General features: G+C 42.9%; 3 protein-coding genes across 4 annotated transcripts; 1 reads left to right on the top strand and 2 right to left on the bottom strand.

Moving 5' to 3' along the window:
- Positions 1-412: 412 nt before the first annotated feature.
- Positions 413-5,129, top strand: scn1bb (sodium channel, voltage-gated, type I, beta b). The gene is made up of 5 exons (XM_061093010.1): positions 413-461; positions 1,372-1,538; positions 2,930-3,167; positions 3,928-4,069; positions 5,060-5,129. The coding sequence occupies exons 1-5, from the start codon at positions 413-415 to the stop codon at positions 5,127-5,129; spliced, it is 666 nt and encodes a 221-aa protein (XP_060948993.1).
- A 1,321-nt stretch (positions 5,130-6,450) lies between these two features.
- On the bottom strand, positions 6,451-10,857 carry naxe (NAD(P)HX epimerase). 2 transcript variants are annotated; one of them, XM_061092998.1, is made up of 7 exons: positions 10,793-10,857; positions 9,521-9,711; positions 9,324-9,432; positions 8,334-8,444; positions 8,012-8,122; positions 7,515-7,662; positions 6,451-7,044 (listed from the first exon to the last, which is right to left on the bottom strand). In XM_061092998.1, exons 2-7 carry the CDS (start codon positions 9,691-9,693, stop codon positions 6,845-6,847), a joined length of 852 nt encoding a protein of 283 aa, XP_060948981.1. In that variant the 5' UTR covers positions 9,694-9,711; positions 10,793-10,857; the 3' UTR covers positions 6,451-6,844. The 2 variants fall into 2 exon arrangements, with proteins under 2 accessions (XP_060948981.1, XP_060948982.1); XM_061092999.1 differs by having other exon boundaries at positions 9,521-9,708.
- Positions 10,858-11,591: 734 nt separating this feature from the next.
- LOC133026102 (lamin-A-like) lies at positions 11,592-19,460 on the bottom strand. The gene is made up of 13 exons (XM_061092959.1): positions 19,274-19,460; positions 18,591-18,943; positions 17,129-17,285; positions 16,127-16,252; positions 15,876-16,046; positions 15,542-15,667; positions 15,076-15,296; positions 14,115-14,388; positions 13,932-14,039; positions 13,714-13,833; positions 12,566-12,622; positions 12,180-12,374; positions 11,592-12,087 (listed from the first exon to the last, which is right to left on the bottom strand). The coding sequence occupies exons 2-13, from the start codon at positions 18,926-18,928 to the stop codon at positions 12,052-12,054; spliced, it is 1,929 nt and encodes a 642-aa protein (XP_060948942.1). The 5' UTR covers positions 18,929-18,943; positions 19,274-19,460; the 3' UTR covers positions 11,592-12,051.
- Between the last annotated feature and the right edge of the window lie 475 nt (positions 19,461-19,935).

Genomic DNA, 19,935 nt, shown 5'->3' with positions numbered 1-19,935 from the left:
CTTGAATGCATGAGTCCAGTGGGGGCACATTTATTGTCCGGAATCAGGAAGCAGCAATAATCTGTGGTAATAATAATTCTGTGAACCACGCAGGACAGTGTTGAGCCACAGAACAGAGACGCTGACAGATCTCAGGCCTGTTCACATCATAAACACATTTACAAGGGAGTAGCCTGGGGACGCACACATTTATTCTTTTGCACTTACCACTGCATGAGCTGCCAGGCACACACAAGTGAGGTCAGCCTGCACTTTACTGGCCTACGGCTTTTTGAAGTTGAAGTTTCAGTCCTTGCAAACGTGGAGGTGCTCTGTGTATAGGTGTCATTTTAAAGCTTGGACAACAATCCTCTGGGGCGTCAGTGGTTGTAGTTTTTGAGGATCTTCGTCCAGCAGGAACAGCTCCAGTGACATGGCAGCATCGCAGCTCCTGCTCCTCTCTCTGCTCTGCACGCTGTTCGGTGAGTTCTTCACAGCCTCTTATTGTTTCTTTACCTCATGCAAACCCAGAGCTGAATAGTGGTGGGGGAAAAAATTGATTCTGTTCAGTATCGCGATATTTTGCGCCCGCGATTATATCGATACTGTAGCACAAAGTATTGCAATATTTAAAATATATATATATATATATATTATTATTTTTTTATTTTTTTTAATATTTATTTACAATTATATATGTAACAGCCCCTGGCTGGCAAAGCATGACGAGGAGAGTTTCAGAGTTTAAAAGATACCTAGTGTGTGTGCGGAAAGGATGTTCTCCACTGCAGGAGATATAGTAACGGCCCAGAGGAACTTTAACATATGAACATGTTGACCAACTCCTTTTTCTGACCAAAAATGCCAATATTCCCAAATGAATTTAACATTTTGGGTCATGACCTTGCAGGTCTCAATTTGATTGAAGCTCTAGGTTACTCTTATTTATATGATTGAGCTCAGTGTTCATGTGAGAGGTCTCATATTCAGAAAATAATTACAAAGGTCCTGTGTCCTGAATGTTCAAGGACAAAGTTTTTACACTTCAGTTAATGTGTAGAAGACAATGTTGTTCACAGAATTAAATGTGACATTTGAAGTGAGGTGAGCAGTCTTATTTTCCTCATTTTGTGTAATGCCTTTGAATAATATGGGGGACATGAATCGCAATATATCGCAGAATCGAATCGCAATACTCGCAGTATCGCAGAATCGCAATACTATTGAATCGTGGCCCAAATATCGCAATACTATTGAATCGTGGCCCAAATATCGCAATACTATTGAATCGTGGCCCAAATATCGCAATACTATTGAATCGTCACATTTTTGCCAATTCCCACCCACTAGAGCTGAATAACAAGAAATACACCTCCTTCCTTTTCTGAACAGTGCATCAGAGCCATGCAGCCTGCGCGGAGGTGGCCTCGGACACGGAGGCTGTGGCAGGGAAGGGCTTCAAGCTGGGCTGCGTCTCCTGCAAGCTGAGGAGCGAGGTGGAGAGCACATCCATTATCGAATGGTACTTCAGGCCCAAAGGAGAAGCGGACTTCTTCCCTGTGAGTGCACCATTAATTTAACGAGTTGTATTTGGAGTCTGATGCCAGCACTAATGTGGCTCCTTCGCAGAGTCGTCCAAGGAATCGTTAAAACAAAAACCTTGTCCCAGGCTGCATCCCTTTGAGACACAAGCTATATTTATACACATGCGTATGTAGTGACACTCGAGCTCTCTTCTTTCCTGTGTTCTCTCTCACGCACATATACACGCACATGTTGTCCTGGATCACATGATAGCATCGGGTGCTGAGGTCGCTGCGAGCAATCAGAGGTGATGCTTCTCCCTCAGAGATCGTGAAAGCTGCAGAGATGACACACGACTGTGTTGACCTTGTGCCGCCTCCTCTGCTCGTCACTGGAGAGCAGGTGGTGAGCATGTAGCTGAGCACAGGGCACGGTGCAGCACAGCAACATCCAAATACCAAATACCTGAAAGACACTCATAGATATCAGCTCCCATAAATATGCCAGTTTTTCATCAAGATCCATTGATTAATATTCAACACTTTACATCTATATTTATATCATGGTCACTTATAATGGTTACATTGCAATATTTATATTTTTCCTTTATGCTATCTTGTAGTATTATTTATATTATGGTCACTTACTTTTTAATTATTTTTTCTGTATCATGGTCACTACTGTTGCAATATTACTTATAATACTTTTGTTTTCATTACAATAACACTTACATCATTCCACTTTCTCCCCAGTACCTGCTTTTGCACAGTGTCTGTTTTGCAGGTTGTTTTTGTTTTTGTTTCTGTACTCTCATTATGTGTAGTTTAGTAGTGTATATATTTTGATCTTTCTTTTTTATTTGTGCTTCGGCACTGTTATTTAAATTCTGTTTTTCTCTTTTCTGCTGTAACAAGTGAATTTCCCCGTTGTGTGGATAAATAAATAAATCTAATCTAATATTCTCTGGGAAATCAGTAAAAACAGTGGTGAAAACACTGACCCATACACACACATAGGTAATAACAGGATAGTTAATGAAGGATCAGGTCATTTGTATATTTGTTGATGTGGCAGTAAGGATTGATTAAGTTTCATATTTCCAGAGTGGCACGCACACATGCTGCGGCCACTTCCTGTCCCTCCGAATCCATATCGTATATACATGGAACGACAATAAATTCTAGCTTGAACCTTGACCTGTCATCTATCATGAGCCTTCACCGATCCCTGGAGGGGAACTAGATATTTCACAGCAGCTCAGGAATCATTCTGAAGAGGTAGAGAACATAGAATAACAGATTTAACGTAAATAAAGTAAGGGCCATCTCATGATTTGGTGATTTGAGTCGAGCATGGTGCAACTGTATTGTGTAGTTTTCTGTTAGATTAGCCTTTCGATGAACCCTCAGGTCTCTGTGTCTCTCAGATCTACACGTACGGCGGCGGAGTCGCCACCATCGAGCACGAGGACTTCATCGACCGCGTGGATTGGAACGGCAGCAAAACGAGCAACGACATCCAGGATGGATCCATATACGTGCTCAACATCACCTTCAACGACACGGGCACCTTCCGCTGCTACTTCAACCGCATCCTCATCTACCCCAACCACGAGTACAGCACTCTGGTCAGCAAGCTGGTCCACCTCAATGTGGTGGCTAAAGGTACGTGAGGTCTTTTTATATGAGCTCAGATCGAACTGAAAATGGTGGGATTTCAGGTATAGAAAGCAAATAAAGACCTCATTGTACAAAAGTAGAAAAGCAAGAATACGGGTACCACCATCTTGCACTTTCTCAGCAAGTCAGTGTGATAAGGAATACCTTAAATCACAGGTATCCTCTTTGAGAAACAAATCGGTTTTACTCCAAGATTTTGATATTTTCTTGAAAAGCTACAAGAGGCGGCTACATTTTGAAATGACGTAACCGATTAATCCCATTCATCCATTGCCATAGAATTACCAACACTCCATTTCCCATCTGCTAACATGGAGGAGGCAGGGTTGAAGTAGTGGAGAGAGTCAGCATCAGTATAAATAACCAGACCTTCGTTGTGGTGAAAGCTAAACACGGGAAGTTCTGCATCAAAAAGCCGGGTTTTCTTTGTCTCGGGTAGATTTGGTTTTACCTGATCACGTTTTCGTTGCATCGCTTTAAATATTCTGTAAAGAACGAGTGGGATGGGAAGTGAAGATGCAGCAGCTTCTGATGATGATGATTCACACGATATCCCAGAGGACTCCTGCACAGAATCAAATCAGGAAGGACACAAACGCGGTTGATTGCATCCTTGACCAGACAGAGTTCTTCCAGTGTGAAAGCAATCTGCCGAAAGATCAATCCTCCATCGTCTGAGGGCTGTTTCCTGTTTGATGGAGCGTTGTGAGTGTCTGATGAGTTGATTTCCTGCCGCCTCCTTTAGCGACCAGAGGAACCGCTTCCATCGTGTCAGAGGTCATGATGTACGTGACCATCATCGGGCTGCAGGTCTGGCTCCTCATAGAGATGATATACTGCTACAAGAAGATCTCAGCGGCCGGGGAAGAAGCGTTACGAGAAGCGGCGTGAGTAGTTTTTTACGGAGCTTCATTTTTTATACAATGCAAATCTTTCAATAGCATTGAAAACTGGCTGTCGAAGCTAAAGACATGTTTCTGCATTTTGTGTTTCTGAAAAGAGATCCACGTTTTCCCATTAGGATTAAAACCTGAAGTACAGGTTGTGTGGTCGAGCTCAAACAATAACGTAAACCAAACATTTCATGAAAGATTAACAAAAAGCATAAACATGTACGAGAAGGATTCTTTAAATTTGGATTTCAAGGGGTTTGTAACCGAGATGTTCTGAAAGTTTCTATACTGTAAATTTTGTCTGGTAACGATTCTGCTCTCGTGCTTGTTTGTATAGAAACAACACACATCTGGGTTAAAACCTGTGGGAGACATATTCTGAATATTTGAACGCTTTGAAAACTTGAAATCTAAAAAAGAAAAACGTTTTGCAGGATGGAAACTGAAAGTTGCGAAACCTTGTATTAAGTTTTAACAGGCTGGAAAATTCAAATATCTGCAAACATGCTTTTCTGTTGCATGTTTTCCTTCTTTAAAACCGCAGCTCTCCTTTTACAGGCTTTGAAAAGTGTGTTTCCACCTGTTTACTTCTTTATTTATGTCCCACTGCTGAACTCACATCTGTAATTATACCTTTGTTACATCTTCTGTTTGGTGTATGTCCCTGTCCTTTACTTCCTCTGTCCTCTGACATACTTACTAACTCCAGGTCATTTACATCTTGTCTGTGTGTTTTCATGTGTGTCTCTTTGTCTGCCATCTGCCATCCCGTCTGTCTCCTTGTCGTGTTTCCGTCTTGTCCGTCCCGTCATGTCTTCGTCCTCCCTAGTAAAAACCAAACTCTCCCTACTGTAAGTCAATGAAAACAAAACAAAGACCTGTCACGTCTCTGTTCTTGTATTTTTACTTTTTTAAAAGCCATGTCACTGTGATGAAGTAGAACATTTATGACTTGTTTTTTTGTAATTATCTTTCTCCTTCTAGAAATGCTGAATATTTAGCTATAGCCACGGAGGGTAAAGATAACTGTGCAGGGGTGCAGGTCGGAGAATAACACAGGTATGTGAAAATTCAATATTCAATCCACTCCAAAGTGATAAGAGTCTTAACAACAGTTCTCTTAACTTCATTCAAGCCTCATCAAATTACACAGACGCACAGATATCAGTTTCCTTAAAAAGAAATCTAAAAAACGCCTTGAGACGCCGACAAATTAGCTCAACTTCAAGGATGATCTGATTTCCGTGGTCAAAGGTCACGGTGGCATCACAAGACATGTTTTTGGTCTCGTGAACATATCTTAAGTCTGACTGCAGGACTTTTATTCAAATTCTGACACTATAGTCACTTGGACTCAGACATGAGCCTATTAGATTTCGATGGTAAAAGGTCTTGTGACCTCATGAGTCTGGAAGAAATGTGCGTGGACTTAAACTGCATTGGTTGGCGAAGGTATGAAATAGTCAAAATGTCAAGATCCATGAATAATTCCCTGCGAAATTGATGAAAACATTTCGGAAGATGCTTTTTCCTATAATAGCAAAGAAGAGTCCTGGATCCAGCCTTTCATTAAAAGGTTTATATCTCATCCTGGAAAAAACATTTAGTAGTTTTTACATAATAATGCTGACCATCAAACAGACATGGGCAAAACACAAGTTCCATGGCGGAGGTAACAGAAAACGATTATGAAAGAAGGTTTTATTGTTAATGTGCACTTAGTTAATTGTAGTGTACCTTATAAATATTGTGTTTTCTAGTATTTATAAATAAACGTGCATTTGAATATATATGACAGTAAAACATTTTTTATCTTTTCCTTCAGGCTTCTTCCCCAGACATCCTTCTACCCTCCGACCTGCATGAAGACAAACGGGGGAGGAGCCTGCTCGTCATCTCAACTCTCTCTTTTACCTTTTCCTCTGCACACATCACAAGCGGATGTGACACTACGACGACAGCATGGCACCAGCACTGTAAATAGTCTTCTGCGCGCAATAGCATGTCCTGCACTAAAGAGAAAGCATTATGCATTAATGAGCCACTGTTATAAAGCATATACGACACATTCAGTATTTCATGTAATCATCCATTAATAGGAAATGTACGAGGGTCTGTGTTGGACTCCGTGAGGTGGATTGTAAAAGAAAGGTTTTTACGATATCATCACCACCTGATGTTTAAATAACAAGACTATGTCCGGTGATGTTATTTATAAAATAGAATGTGGTGGGTTATGATAAACTGTCTTTTCAGTTGTTAGTTGTACAATGATCCCGTGAGATGTGCTCAATAAAATCTGAGAAAAGGTGCGAGATGGAGATATCATCTGTTGTTATGTTGATGTGGGAATAATGAGAACAAATCCAATCCTGTTTGTTTGATGTTCTTTATATTATTATGTTCAGGCTTCTCATGGTTTTTAAACATTTTCTCACAACCACTCGTCCAATCAGAACCAGTTTCATTCACAGATGTAAAGGAATAGTTCAACATTTAGAGAAATACGCTCATTTGATTTCAGTCCGACGGTCAGATGAGGAAGGAGGTAACTTCAGATCTCAGGTTTAGTTTATAAAGACAGAAAAGCAGAGACGGGATTTAAAGATGGACGACATCACAAACCAGTTTCCTTCTGGCTCAAACATCCTAAAGGTACAAAGACGAGAGGTATTCATAAGATCCTCCTCCTACAAAGAAAGTGGATTAGTGTTGACCTTTTTCATTCCTGGAGAAACAACGGTCCTGTCTGATTTAAACCTAAACCTCCTACAGCTGTAAGACGCAGTCCGTGCCGGGATACTGAGGCAGGTTGAGCTGGTACTTCCTCTCCAGGCCCGGGGGCACGAAGCGACCCCCCAGGAAGTGGTAGCGTCCTCTGAACAAGGAGGCGGACTTCTTCGGGGCGGTGAGAGAGATGAGCATGTCGGGCTGGAGTCCGTCCACACTGCCCTGCTCCACATCCCAGCCTTTAAATACACACACAAACACACACAATCCAGTGTCACGATCCACAGTGAATAAGCCATGAGTCAGATATTAGTGCTACAGACAAGGTCAAAGGGTCAAAGGGTCACTGAATTCGACAGACTTCTTCCCTATGGGATCACGAGCGTGAACAGCAGATTTTAGAGTTCAGTGAATGATTTTTCAGGATTATTTCATGTACATTCAATGATTTGTACATGTAATCACTTTTATGTGGGATGAAATAACATCAGGCCCATGACAAATGAAAGAATGCAACCATTAGTAAAAACAGATTGAAGACACTGTGTCAGCTCAAAAGAAGCATCAACACCAACTCCGCCCATCAGATCTGTGCTTCTCTACGTCTTACTCGCTGCTCATTTCATAAAAATGTTCATGGGAATTAACTGTAAGCAGAGAAGAGTTAAATTGGTTTTGTCCGTGTGAAGCTCTGAGTGTGAGGACTGACCTGAGGGGATGTCGATGCTGGCGATGGGGACTGTGGTTTTCTCCAGGACGTCCAGGATGGAACCGAAAGGTTCTCGCACGGCGCCCTGGAAGCTGAAGCCGAAAATGGCGTCGATCACCAGGTTGTAAGCCTCGTCGATCAATCGGGCCTGTTATCACGTACAGAGAAATGAATGGTTTTGATTTTCATTGTCTCGAAACACAGTTAAACAGTTTATTTTACTTCTCAAAGTAAACGTGTGAAGCCACTAATTCAGTTTGTGCATCATCAGTTATTGATCATACTTCTGACTGTGGTTTTATGGGCGATTAAACCCATTTCTCCCACAAAGATCATTAAGGCTTCATGTAATCCGAGGCTTGTTTACTGAGATCTAATTCTGTGAAGGCCAGGCCTCTTACAGCTTAAAATGAAATGCACAGTCATAAACACAAGAAGCAGAAACATTTCCTCCACCACAGAGAATCAAGCTGCTGCATAATTGATCAACACGGAACCTCAGGCATCTCAGTGAGGAAAGGGATCTCCATCTTCTGGCACTGAGTGGTCAGGCCCTGGAACAGAGGCTTGTTCGGCCTCTTCGGGTACAAGATGGTCGGCTCGTAACCCTGACGACACGACACACAAAGATATTATTATCACCAACACATTCGTGAGTTAGATCAAGCAAAGAAAGGAGGTCGGATTAAACAGTTATTGGTAAAGACGACCGTCGTCAGATTGGTTTAAAGCTCCACAGAGGTTTTATTTAATTATGACCGGACCTCAGGGAAAGTCTGAATGCAGATTTGACTGTAACACAAGTGTTTGGAGACTCACAAAGAGCTTGAGGTGTCGGGCACAGACCAGGCCGTCGCCCCCGTTGTTACCTGGTCCACAGACCACCAGCAGGGAAGGTCTCGCCTTGACGAGGGACGTGATTGGATACGCCTGCAGAAAGAAGACACAACACAACAATACGCCATATTTACAGCATCTACTGATGAGAGACGCTGAGAGAGAAAGTTAAAGGTCCCATCGTATGCCCATTTTACCACAGTTGATATGGTTCCTTGGGGTCTTAATGAAATGTCTAACATATTTTAGTCAAAATACCACAAGGATAAATTAAAACAGCAGCCTTTTTACCCTGTCTAAAATAGCCCTCCTCAGATTGACCTGTTTTGAGTGTGTTCTGGTCGTAATCCCATTGGACGCACTCTAGCATATCGTTTCTGACAGAGAGGAACCACAACAAAATCACGGGAGTTGTTGCTTTCCAGAGTTTTTGGGACGGTAGACATGCCAGATACCCAAATTACCGTATAGAAGCACTACAAAAGTGGAATTTTCATAATATGTCCCCTTTAAATCATTCACTGCTTCAGGGAGTAATCAGATTTAGACAAATACTTATGCTGCCAATGCAAAAAATCCAGTTTCAGGCGGTGGACTAGTGGCAGAAACTTGGACTATGGGCAGAAAAGGTCTCTGGTTCGTCTCTGGTTCGACTCCACGGAGAAACAACAAAAAGACGAACCTGGATTGATCTGTCCAAAAATCCAAGAGGATTCACCCTACCCTGTCTAGTGCCCCTGAGCAAGGCACCTTACTCCCCCAACATCTGCTCCCCGGGCGCCGTACATGGCTGCTCACTGCTCTGTGTGTCCTGCCCCAGATGGGTTAAAAGCAGAGGTTAAATTTCCCTCCTTGCATGTCTGTGCATGTGTTTGGGACAAATAAATGTATCTTAATCTTATTCTTAAGCTTAGCTAAATTGATTGATTGGCTTTACATTAAACAAAATAAGAGCCTTGCTGTAAACCTCACCCGTGTGATGGCTGTGGCACAGCTGAGTCCAGCCAGCTCCATCAGCTGGTCCACACTGAAGCCGTACTCACTGAAGAGCTCCTCGTCGATGTGCTGGGCCTCCTCCTGCCTGTGGAGCATCTACAGCTCAGTTTGGACTCACACATACAAGCTGTACCTGGTTCTTACTGCTCCGTGTACGAGACGTGAAACCTCACCCGAGATATTTGATGGTCTTGGCCATGGTGGATGCTTCTCTGCTTCTGAGACAGTTGCTCTGGTGGTTGTTAGCTGCAGCGGGCAGAGGACATGTCCCCGTCTGAGCGAGGACGGAGGCGGCTCGGGACGTCACCAGGACGCCGATCCCTAACAGAGCCCGAGCACTCAACATCCAGAGGGATCCGAGCTGCTGGAACAGAGGAGACACACATGATGTAAACTGAGCTGAGGGACGTTCAGACCCATCACATGGCTTCATGAACTATTAGACATGTAACTGTGGAGGCTCTGTTAAAACAAGGAGCTTTTCACATGAAGCCAGGGAGCTGTGGCTCAGACGTGTCGAGTGCTGATGAAAGCTTTTCTGCACAATCTGCTGATATCGCTGCCTCCTGCTGCTGATGCTCTAGTTTCACTGCTTACTTGCATTTTTTCCTCTCAGCCTCCGTCCAACTGCAGCTCGGTTTCTACAATAAATCATCTCCCGACCGCAGCTGCTGCTCAGGAGGCTTTACTGTAACCTGATAAAACCTGGAAATAATATCCAACTGCAAAGTAAACCGTGTTTAGCTTTTCTGGTTTACTTTCATTTTTTTTATTTTTTTATTTTAATCCTGTATGGATGAGATGCCACCATCAATTCTTCATCCTGCTATAATGAAATGATCATTGGATAATTTATTAATCTTTCTGTCAGAAAATGATTAATCACACATTTTCGTAACCTCGGGGTTAAATTGAAAATCTTCTTTTTACAACCTTATAGAATTTTAATACGGCAGAAATGTGCATATATACATATATACAGTCAGAGTTTGATATTCATAAAGCAGGTTGTAACACTTGGTTTAAATCAGTGCTGCAATAATTATATATAACAACATATGCACTTAATTGTTACCATTGTAAATATGAAAGCAAGATAATTACTAGTTGTTTATTTCAGAATTAAATCCACAAAATACAACTTGTTCTTATTCTAACATGCAGCTGAATGCAATGACCCCATGTTGATGTTATTCTGAGTTCTATTAACTTCTCACAGTCAGGTGAGTTATTAAAGTGGAAGTTTCACTCTCTAACAATCAACTTCTTAAAAACACAGAAAGAACAAGTTTGAGATTTTAGCTTCAGTTCTGTTTCAGGTTGTTTTGTGTTGCTAACGTTACACGTGTTTGTGTAATTTAACGTTAGATTAACTCACTTAATGTTAAAGATTATTTCCTGAAAACTATTCAGCAAAGACGTTTTTTCCTTTGAACAAAACTTACGGATCAACAACGAGCAGATGAACTGAGGAATCGAACATCAACATGAGAAACACATGAGAAACACTTCCGGGTCGGGATATATATATAAACATTGGTCCAATTTCAAAATAAAATAGTACTTCCGTTTTGTGGCGGAAGTAAGATTAGAGATTGAGAAATTCTCTTATTATGGAAAATGAGGGTGACAGTATGAAGGATAAAACTGGAAACACCACAAAACATAAAACTTATTTATGAAATATTACTATTAAGTATTAAAGGATAAAAGTACCCCTATTTCAGGATTGGTTCATTTCAAGATATTCATTTTATTATTGGACAATTATTGACTCTTATTTCATTATCAAGCAAAGGAAATCTCAAGTTAGTTTCCCCTGGAAAAATCATTTATAATTTCCCAATAAATGTTTAATCATTCTTTGCATCAGCACCTGCACATTTTCATCCTTTTAATCTCTTGTTTTGATTAAATGAAGTTGTTTTTATGTATATATACGAATATATGAATGAATACAATAATCTGAAGCTTTGAGATTTGTAGATATGAATGAACTTTTTAGAATAATCTGCAGACTCTGCAAATGAATCCCTGTCAAAAAGAACTGACTAAACAGTTAAATTTCTATTTCGTAAGAAAGAGCAAAAACTATCAAAACAATATTTAAAAAAACACAACATTTCTGAAAACATGTTTATTAAAATCAGTCAACAATACATAATATTCTGTGGATCTGCAGGATGGGAGTCACTGTACTTTCCCTCCAGAAGAACTTTACTCAATTCCCTGCAGCCCGGCTGCGTCAGTATGTTTACAGAGCGTGATGCAAATCTCATGCAATTGTATAATAAGTAAAGCCTGATCTTTAAAGTTACAGTAGCTGTGAATTTCACCCACCACTAATTAACCAGTGACATTCTTTTTAGAATAAATGAGCCCAAACTGTTGCTCTAATTTGTTAATGTGTTAAAATTGCTGCTTGGTTCTTCTTTTACTGTCGGGTGGAAAACCGGCAGAAGTTTCCAATTCTTAATGTCACCAATAAAAATTAAAATGGCTGCTTACATCACCATTTAAATGCAAGAATATATGTTGTATGCATGCCTATGTACATTATAAAAAAGCAGTATAAAGTTTGATTGCATACAAGATCTTGGGAATTACTCACAGGAAATGGACCTAAAAACTACGACTTGTAACTAAAGGACTGAATAACTGAAAACTAACAGAGTCTAAGTGTTTCCATGGAGGATCCCGGGGCTCACATGATTGGACAGGTCTCCACTCTGGATCCAGTCTGAAAGAGAGCAAACACAAAACATGTTAATTGCATGAAAACACTCCAAGTAGCTGAGTAATGTCTGTTCTCCGGCCTTGTAGCCGACCCACCTTGCGAGGAGTGCTGCTGCTGAACACGTAGGAGTGGGGCAGGAGACCCTCGGAGATCCCCCCGCTGCGGAAGGAGCGGGCGGGCGAGGACACGGAGCAGCTGCTGGATTTGTCCGAGGGAAGTCCGCAGGAGCCGCAGAGCACGGTCCGGCTCCTCAGGTTGTACTCGCCGTCCCCACAGGTGCTGTGAGCCACCTGCTGAGGCAGAGAGACACAAACACACACACACACTGGTCAGAAGAAATCTCAACAGGAAGAAACAAGCAAAGTGAAAAGACCTCTTTGTCTAAATGAATAGATTAATTGGTTAATTGGTGTTCGTGTGTCATGCAGTGCATAGATACAGGATGTTATCAGTTGTCAGGATTCTAAATGATTTCTCTCACCATGTCATCGTCCTCGTCTTCAAACTGTGTGCGGGTGACTTTCCTCATGGCCATTTCCTGGAAGAAAACGTGTTTAATTAGATGATTAGATGATTAGATTAGATTAGATTCAACTTTATTGTCATTGCACAGTACAAGTACATATAGAACGAAATGCAGTTTAGCGTCTAACCAGAAGTGCAAAAAAGGCAGTAAAAGTGCAGAGTATTGTGCATATTAAAGTGAAAATGTAAATAAATAAGATCTGTACAGTAGAAATATATATGGAATATTACAGTATTAACAGGAATTGTAAGATATAAGGACGATGAATACACTATGAGCAGGATAAAAAATATAAATATATATAAATATGAATACACTATAGGCGGGATAATACAGTAGTAAAAAAAGTAACAGTAGTGCAAATGTACAAATGTTCAAATGATCAGTGGTTGGAGGAGGGTGTGTGGCAATAAGAAGTATATGAGTATTGTGCATATTAAAGTGAAAATGTAATGAATAAGATCTGTACAGTAAGAAATATATATGGAGTATTACAGTATTAACAGGAATTGTAAGATATAGGGACGATGAACACACTATGAGCAGGATACAAATATAAATATATATAAATATGAATACACTATAGGAGGGATAATACAGTAGTAAAAACGAAGTAACAGTCAGTGCAAATGTACGAATGTTCAAATGTTCAGTGGTTGGAGGAGGGGGTGTGGCAGTCCACGCCAGGGTGGAGGGGGGAAGTATAGTCAGTGGAGAAGGTGTGTGTGTGTGGGGGGGGGGGGGGGGGTGTGGGGGCGGCTGCTATCGCTGTGGTGCATTTACATGTTAAAGTTAAAATTTATGTTATCATTAGGGCTGGGCAAGTTAACTCGTTTCAATCGAGTTAACTCAAGTGATGAGTTAACTCGATTAATTATTTTATCTCGCATTAACTCAGGTTTGATTATTTATTGTTTTATTGTGAAAGTCAGGCTTTTATTTTGTGAAAGTCTGTTGCTGACTGCTGCAGAACAGGAAAAAAGAAAATAATTGGCGGATAAACAATCGAGTTAACTCATCACTGGAGTTAACTCGATTAAAACGAGTTAACTTGCCCAGCCCTTGTTATCATATGAGCTTCATGTTTAAATAAGGTTACGCACGTCTCCGCTGGCACTGATCAGAGTCGTCTGCAGCACGTCCCCGGTTCCCCAGGACGTCTGGGTCTTCCACACCAGGTCCGAGGGAGGATTGTGGGCTCCGCCTGCACCAGAGGCCCAGATCTGAAAGCCATGAAACACACACAGTGTTGGGTGTGATGACTGTCAGTGTGTTCACTGAGTCCAGATCAGTGATGGAGCTGAATGAAGGTGCTGCTCACCGTCACCCTCTGCCCGGCCTTCAGGGTGAACTTAGCCGGGAACTTGAAGCTGATGGCTGCGCCCGACCCCACCTGTCGCCTCACCTGCCAGCTCCCCAGATTCTGATCCTGCAGGAGAAAGTTGATGGTTGAATGGAAGGTAAATCATGTTTCATCCTCCCACCAATATGTTCCTCTTCTCACCTCATCTGCTTTGTTGCTGAGTCGGACATATTTCCCCTCCTGGTCCACCTCCTCCACGGTGACCCGCCCGCTGGCCGACGCCTGCTGGGTGACTCGAGTGCGAGCCACAGCTCCTCCCGCGAAGCTGGAGGCCTCGCTGTCCGTGTCGTTGGCCCGGCGCCTCTTGGTGGCAGAGCTCTGAGCGCTGCAGTGGACGGATCGAGAGTGAGCTGCCGAGGAAGAGGAACGACCTCCTGCCGCTCTGGTGGGCGGAGGACTGGGGGACAGCCGCAGTCTGCAGGGACACACATGGTAGAGGGATGGAGATAAAGACAAAGAGGTAGAACTGAAACTCTCCTATTGCTGCAAAACTCTGGTTCTATTGAGTTAAGTCCTCTTGACCCCACAGCAGAGACAGCAAAATCAGGAGTGTTAATTCAACTCACAGAGTGTTAAATTCTATATAATCCTCACGGATTCTGAGTTAAAATTACACTTTGAAAAGTGTTAATATTTTAACTCTTTAACAGTGATAAATATTTGACACCCTTGGTGTTATTTTATGACACCACATAAGTGCACCTTTAACTCTAAATTGTGTTATTCCCTTTCACTGTGAGTGTTAATTTTTAACATACATAGTGTTATTTTATGACACATTAAAGTGTATTTTTAACACTAAAATGAGACCGAGGGTTAGTCTCACACCTGTCTTGATAAAGAGAGCCGAGGAATTTTGTTATGGTTCATTGAATGCAGAGATTTGTGGTGAAGCTCCTCCCATATTTTATGATCAACTCCACCTGAAGTGAATCTAACTCAGTCACAGATGTTAACATTTAACTCGCTTGATTGACAACGCTCGCAGAGCTTTTTTAACACTAGTGGTGTTAAAACAACTCCAACATCAACACCCACCAACTCAAAAATATTAACACTGAAACAACAACACTACAGATTTTGCTGTGGAGACTCAACCTACCTCTGCTCTTCACCCTCCAGCAGCTTCCTGTAGGCACATATCTCCATATCCAGAGCCAGCTTGACATCCAGCAGCTCCTGATACTCATCCAGCTGCTGCTGCATCCGCTGCCTCATCTCACCCATCTCTCTGTCCTTGTCTCCCAGCAGGCGACGGGTGGTGTCCCGCTCCCGGGACAGAGCGGCCTCCATGTCCCTCACCTTCGCCTCACAGGCCGCCAGCTGGATCAGGAGCAGACGAGTTCATTAAGAGACAGAAAACTAAAAAATCAGCAGGAAAATGCAAGAGAAATGTAAAACTCAGTGTTCAATTTGATGGAAAAAGGGTCAAAGTGACGGAATAGACAACTTTACATAACTTTTTCTCACAAAGACATATGATGTTTGGTGCAAATGCATTAAGATGAGGATCTTGAGCAATGAGTGATGTGGAGACTCTGAATGTGGATCTGTTTGTTTCTGAGAACCTGTTTCTGCAGCTGGCTGAGCTGAGAGGACGAGGACTCCAGACGGATCCGTGTCTGCTGCAGCTCCTCGTGAGCTTCTCCCACCAGGTGGCTGCTCCTGTCCGCCGACTGCCGAGCGTTCTCCAGCTGAGGAAGACAAACAACGAGGAGGAAGATCCATGAAACTGAGAAGAGACTGTTACTTCACACAGAGTGATGTGTGTATCATTTTGCTCGATTGCAACTAATTTGAGAAACTGCTGCTGTACTTCTGAGATATGATGTTTTTATTGTGTATTTATTTAATCTTTGCTGTTTGTCATTTTAAAATGTTCACATTAAATCAAAGGCCCACCTTGGAGTTGTACGTCTTCCCAACATCGTCCTTGTACATGTTGATCTGCAGCTCGTGCTGGGAACGCAAATCCACCAGCGCCTCCGCCAGTTTGCTCTCAAAGTCCTGCTGGTGGCCGTTGTCCAACTCCACCATACGAGACTCATGACGCCGCTTTATCTCCCGCAGCTCCTGGTGGAGAGTTACAAAATATGTTCAGCACACATGATGGGGGAGAAGGTGAAAGGTGGGGATGAGGGTTCCTCTCTGACCTCCGCCTGGAGGCTCTTCTGGAACTCGAGCTCCTCCTTGAGAGTCTGGATGCGATTCTCTCCGTCCACTCTCCTCAGCATCTCCTCCTGCAGCTTCTTCTTGGCATCATTCAAACTGGTGTCCAGCTAAACCAGCCAACAAGAAACGGAATATTAGTTCAAAGCAAATGAAAAAACATACACATAAACAGGCCGTGCAATGCAGAACTATGCAGTAAACACACTGTGGTTAGTGCATGTTTTTGTTTATTCTAAAAAGTTGGCATGAGAGCAGGAAAAATAGATTTATATATAAAGACTAGATGTCTTGTCTGCGTTGCCGGCCAACGGAGACGAACGTCCGCACATGGCGGCCATCTTGCTAGGGGGCAGCTCGCTCACCCATAACATTGTGTTGGTAGTGGTAAATAACCATAACTTGCTCAATTTTCAACCGATTTTTAAACGATCTGGTTTGTTATAAACGTCAGAGATGTAGATATGACACTGCATACTTATGAATAATTATGTTATTTTCTAAAAAAAATATGAATAATGTATGCAGTGTCATAACTACATCTCTGACGTTTATAACAAACCAGATCGTTTAAAAATCGGTTGAAAATTGAGCAAGTTATGGTTATTTACCACTACCAACACAATGTTATGGGTGAGCGAGCTCCCCCCTAGCAAGATGGCCGCCATGTGCGGATGTCCGGCTCCGTCGAACGTGACATCTAGCCTTTATATATAAATCTATGAGGAAAACTGTCATTTAATCAAAACATCTGAGCTCACGTGGCCCTGACAGAGTCTCCATGCTGAACTCAGGCCTCTCAAAAACACATAGTGGTGGCACAAGTAAAAGAACCGGTTGTAACAGAGTCCCTGATGTGGAAAACACAAAGGAGGAAGCTGAGGGACAAACTGAACGCTGGGTGTCCTGTCGGCCGCCTGTGCAGTATTGAGCCCAGATGTGTTTCCACTGGGCGGTTTGAACTGGGAGCGTGGGATCCAGTGTACCTTGGCAACCTGGGCCCTCAGGTCCCGGTTCTCCACCTCCACGTTCCGCTTCTCCCCCAGGGCCGTGGTCAGAGACGCGTCCTTCGAGTTCAGCAGAGCCTCCAGGTCTTTGACCCTCTGCAGCGCTCCGGCCAACTCCGACTCCTTCTTGGTGTTCCTGCGACAGAAGAGAGGCCAACAGGGTCAATAGAGGACATTCGCCTTTTCTTGTAACTTAAGAACCAAGTGGAAACTGTGTTCCTGCAGTTTCCTTTACAGACTCAAATATGAGCTATTTTTGAATCTTTGGGAAAGACCTCGGTGCATATGACTCATAGACCACAAGGCTCCGCTGCCAGGCCCGTGTATCTGGTCGCCACAAGCCACAGCCTTTGGCGTTGAGCTGAGAAGCTGCCATGGCAACGGCGTGACTCCTGCCAAACACACCAGGGCCATCATCTCAATATTTATGGAAAAAGTAATGGCGGCAGGAGCTGCTGCCACGTATTGTGTGTATAATGATTGCTTTGCTGAAGGAGGAGAAACCCGGGGAAAGAGTTAGTCATCAGGCTCTGGATGTGGCGGCACAGGAAGGAGACGGAGTGGAAGTCTAACGTGAAGGAGTGAGCAATGAGGAGGGCATGTGAACGCCAGGGAGTGGCAGCGGCAGCAGCAGAAATGTCTCAGCAGAAGTTAAACCAGCATCGTTTAAAAGGAGCTAATGACTCATCGTTGTTAATCACATGTTTTAGACTTTCACTCGGGCACAGACGCAGGAATGAATGAAGCAAACTGAGGAAGATTTGGCTGAAGACGAAGGTTTCAGGAGCTTCGGGGGAAAGATGTTTCCTTTCATGATCATCAGATATAAATAAATATCTGGATCACGGGTTTATATCCATTTTGATTTTGACCAAAAGCCTTTATTGGAAAAGAGGCGACTAGTTGAAGCTCCTTGCTGTTTAAAAATAATCCTACTTTACTTATAATTACTTTACCTAAACGACAGGTATTGTGGTCATAAGAGTAAAAAGTGAGAGAAGGACTGACTGTGATTCAGTTACACATCTTTATCTGTCTATTGCTAAAATTAGCGACAATAAACCACTGCACATACCAGAGTAATGAGACTGTATCATTAAAAGCCCTTAAAGGGGCCACGTGTTAATTCTTTGTCTCGTCACTGGAGCCAACATTGTATATAAATAGCGCTGCTTATTTTATATACCACTTTATTTATTTGCTGATGAACTAAGCTTTTCATTTCTAAGAGGAATATTTTGTCTTTTAAAGGTTATATACGCCCTGGCAACACACAGGGGTGGTTTTAAGGATTTCAAGGCCCTAAAAGGATGGGCACCCCTTACCCCCCCTAGTAAATATCACTTATAACTATATTGAAAATAATCCTACTTTTTCTCTGCTCGCACATGTACAAAACAAACTGTGTTAGATGTAGATTTGGACCTCAGCAGTGTCCCACCTGGCTTTCAGCTCCTTGTGGTCGTCCTTCAGCTTCCCGAGCTCCAGCTGCAGACGGGCTCGCTCCTTGGCCACGGAGTCCAGCGTCTGACGGGCATCGGCCAGCTCGGTCTCGTAGGCGGCCTTCAGGCCCGTCAGCTCCCGGCTGACCTCCGTCTCGGACTCGGTGATGCGCAGACGCAGGCCGGCGTTCTCGTTCTCCAGGTAGCGGACCTTGTCGATGTACACGGCCAGGCGGTCGTTGAGGTTGGACAGGTCCTGCTTCTCCTGCAGCCGGGTGATGCGGTTGGGGGAGATCGGGGAGCTGGCACCTCGCGGGGTGTTTTTGGGTGTCGCCATTGCACCGATCTGTTACTGTTGGAGAGAAAATCATGATTATCAACCTGCTGACTCTAAATCAGCTTCTTTTTCAACCACAGTAAATAGAGGAATTTGATAATTCCAGTGTAAATATGCAAATAGGGGACTTTTACAGAAAGTGGTCAAAGTTGAAAATGAAAAAACCTGTCATGCATCTGAGAACCTCGAGAGGCTGTGAAGTTTAATTTTAAATCGTGACTTCAACACCAGAGTCGATGGGTCATCATTCATCGAACAGCATGGGAGGGGTCATCGACTCCACCCAAAGAAATCTATGTTAAGTCTTTGCACAAAAGACATCAGGTTTCTTTTGGCAGGTTTTACCTTCGTAGAGCTGCTGAGAGGATGACAGAAGTTTGCTCCGAGGATGTTTGTTGGATCTTCTCTGAGTTTTCTTTATCTTCCGGTGATGTGAGTTTCTGTCTGTCTTCGTTCTCCAACAGAGTTCGGTCTGTTACTGCGCTGTCTGCAAACTGCGAGTGCCCATGTAGGAAAGAATGAGATGGGAGGAGAGAGGTTGGCCTCAAGTTTGGCACTGTGGTTGTTCCTCTCTCTCTCTCTCTCTGTCTCTCTCTCTCTCTCTCTCTGGCTGTGCAAGCTGGATGAATGAGTCACCGTCCACTCAAAGACACACACAACAGCGAGGGATCATTTTAGGCAGATCTGTTGTTTGGGAGTTGAGTTTGAGTCATTTACAGTATTTGACTCAAACCCGCACTGCTCATGTTTCCCTGTGAAGTTAAAAGTTGCACAAGAGGTGTCAGACTTTTTTTATTTCGACCCTGAAAAAACAGAACTAGAGTCTTAAGACACTTGTTTTTTTATGTAACGTCGCCTCCAGAGATTTTGATTTCTTCAAATATTCTAAAAATATTCAATATCTTGAACCCGATCTGTACCGACTCCTTCTGGGGAGAACTTCATGTTTCAAAAGACCTGAAACGGCCTCTGTCCTCTGGAAATGATGCACATGATATCCAGCCTGT

Source organism: Limanda limanda, chromosome 19, assembly GCF_963576545.1.
Source record: "Limanda limanda chromosome 19, fLimLim1.1, whole genome shotgun sequence".
In the NCBI taxonomy this organism is placed as follows: domain Eukaryota; kingdom Metazoa; phylum Chordata; class Actinopteri; order Pleuronectiformes; family Pleuronectidae; genus Limanda; species Limanda limanda.
This window is presented reverse-complemented; position numbering and strand designations above follow the sequence as displayed.

Bases quoted from the DNA above. Each gene is read 5' to 3' on its own strand.
- LOC133026102 (XM_061092959.1), bottom strand. From the start codon at position 18,928: ATGGCGACACCCAAAAACACCCCGCGAGGTGCCAGCTCCCCGATCTCC. The intron at 15,297-15,541 runs GTTCTCAGAAAC...CTCCTGATCCAG, and splicing joins TCAGCCAGCTGCAGAAACAG to CTGGCGGCCTGTGAGGCGAA. The intron at 14,389-15,075 runs GTAGGTTGAGTC...GTGTCCCTGCAG, and splicing joins CTGGAGGGTGAAGAGCAGAG to ACTGCGGCTGTCCCCCAGTC.
- scn1bb (XM_061093010.1), top strand. From the start codon at position 413: ATGGCAGCATCGCAGCTCCTGCTCCTCTCTCTGCTCTGCACGCTGTTC. The intron at 1,539-2,929 runs GTGAGTGCACCA...TGTGTCTCTCAG, and splicing joins GAGAAGCGGACTTCTTCCCT to ATCTACACGTACGGCGGCGG. The intron at 3,168-3,927 runs GTACGTGAGGTC...CGCCTCCTTTAG, and splicing joins CCTCAATGTGGTGGCTAAAG to CGACCAGAGGAACCGCTTCC.
- naxe (XM_061092998.1), bottom strand. From the start codon at position 9,693: ATGTTGAGTGCTCGGGCTCTGTTAGGGATCGGCGTCCTGGTGACGTCC. The intron at 9,433-9,520 runs GTGAGGTTTCAC...GATGCTCCACAG, and splicing joins AAGACCATCAAATATCTCGG to GCAGGAGGAGGCCCAGCACA. The intron at 7,045-7,514 runs GTCAGTCCTCAC...GTGTATTTAAAG, and splicing joins CAGCATCGACATCCCCTCAG to GCTGGGATGTGGAGCAGGGC.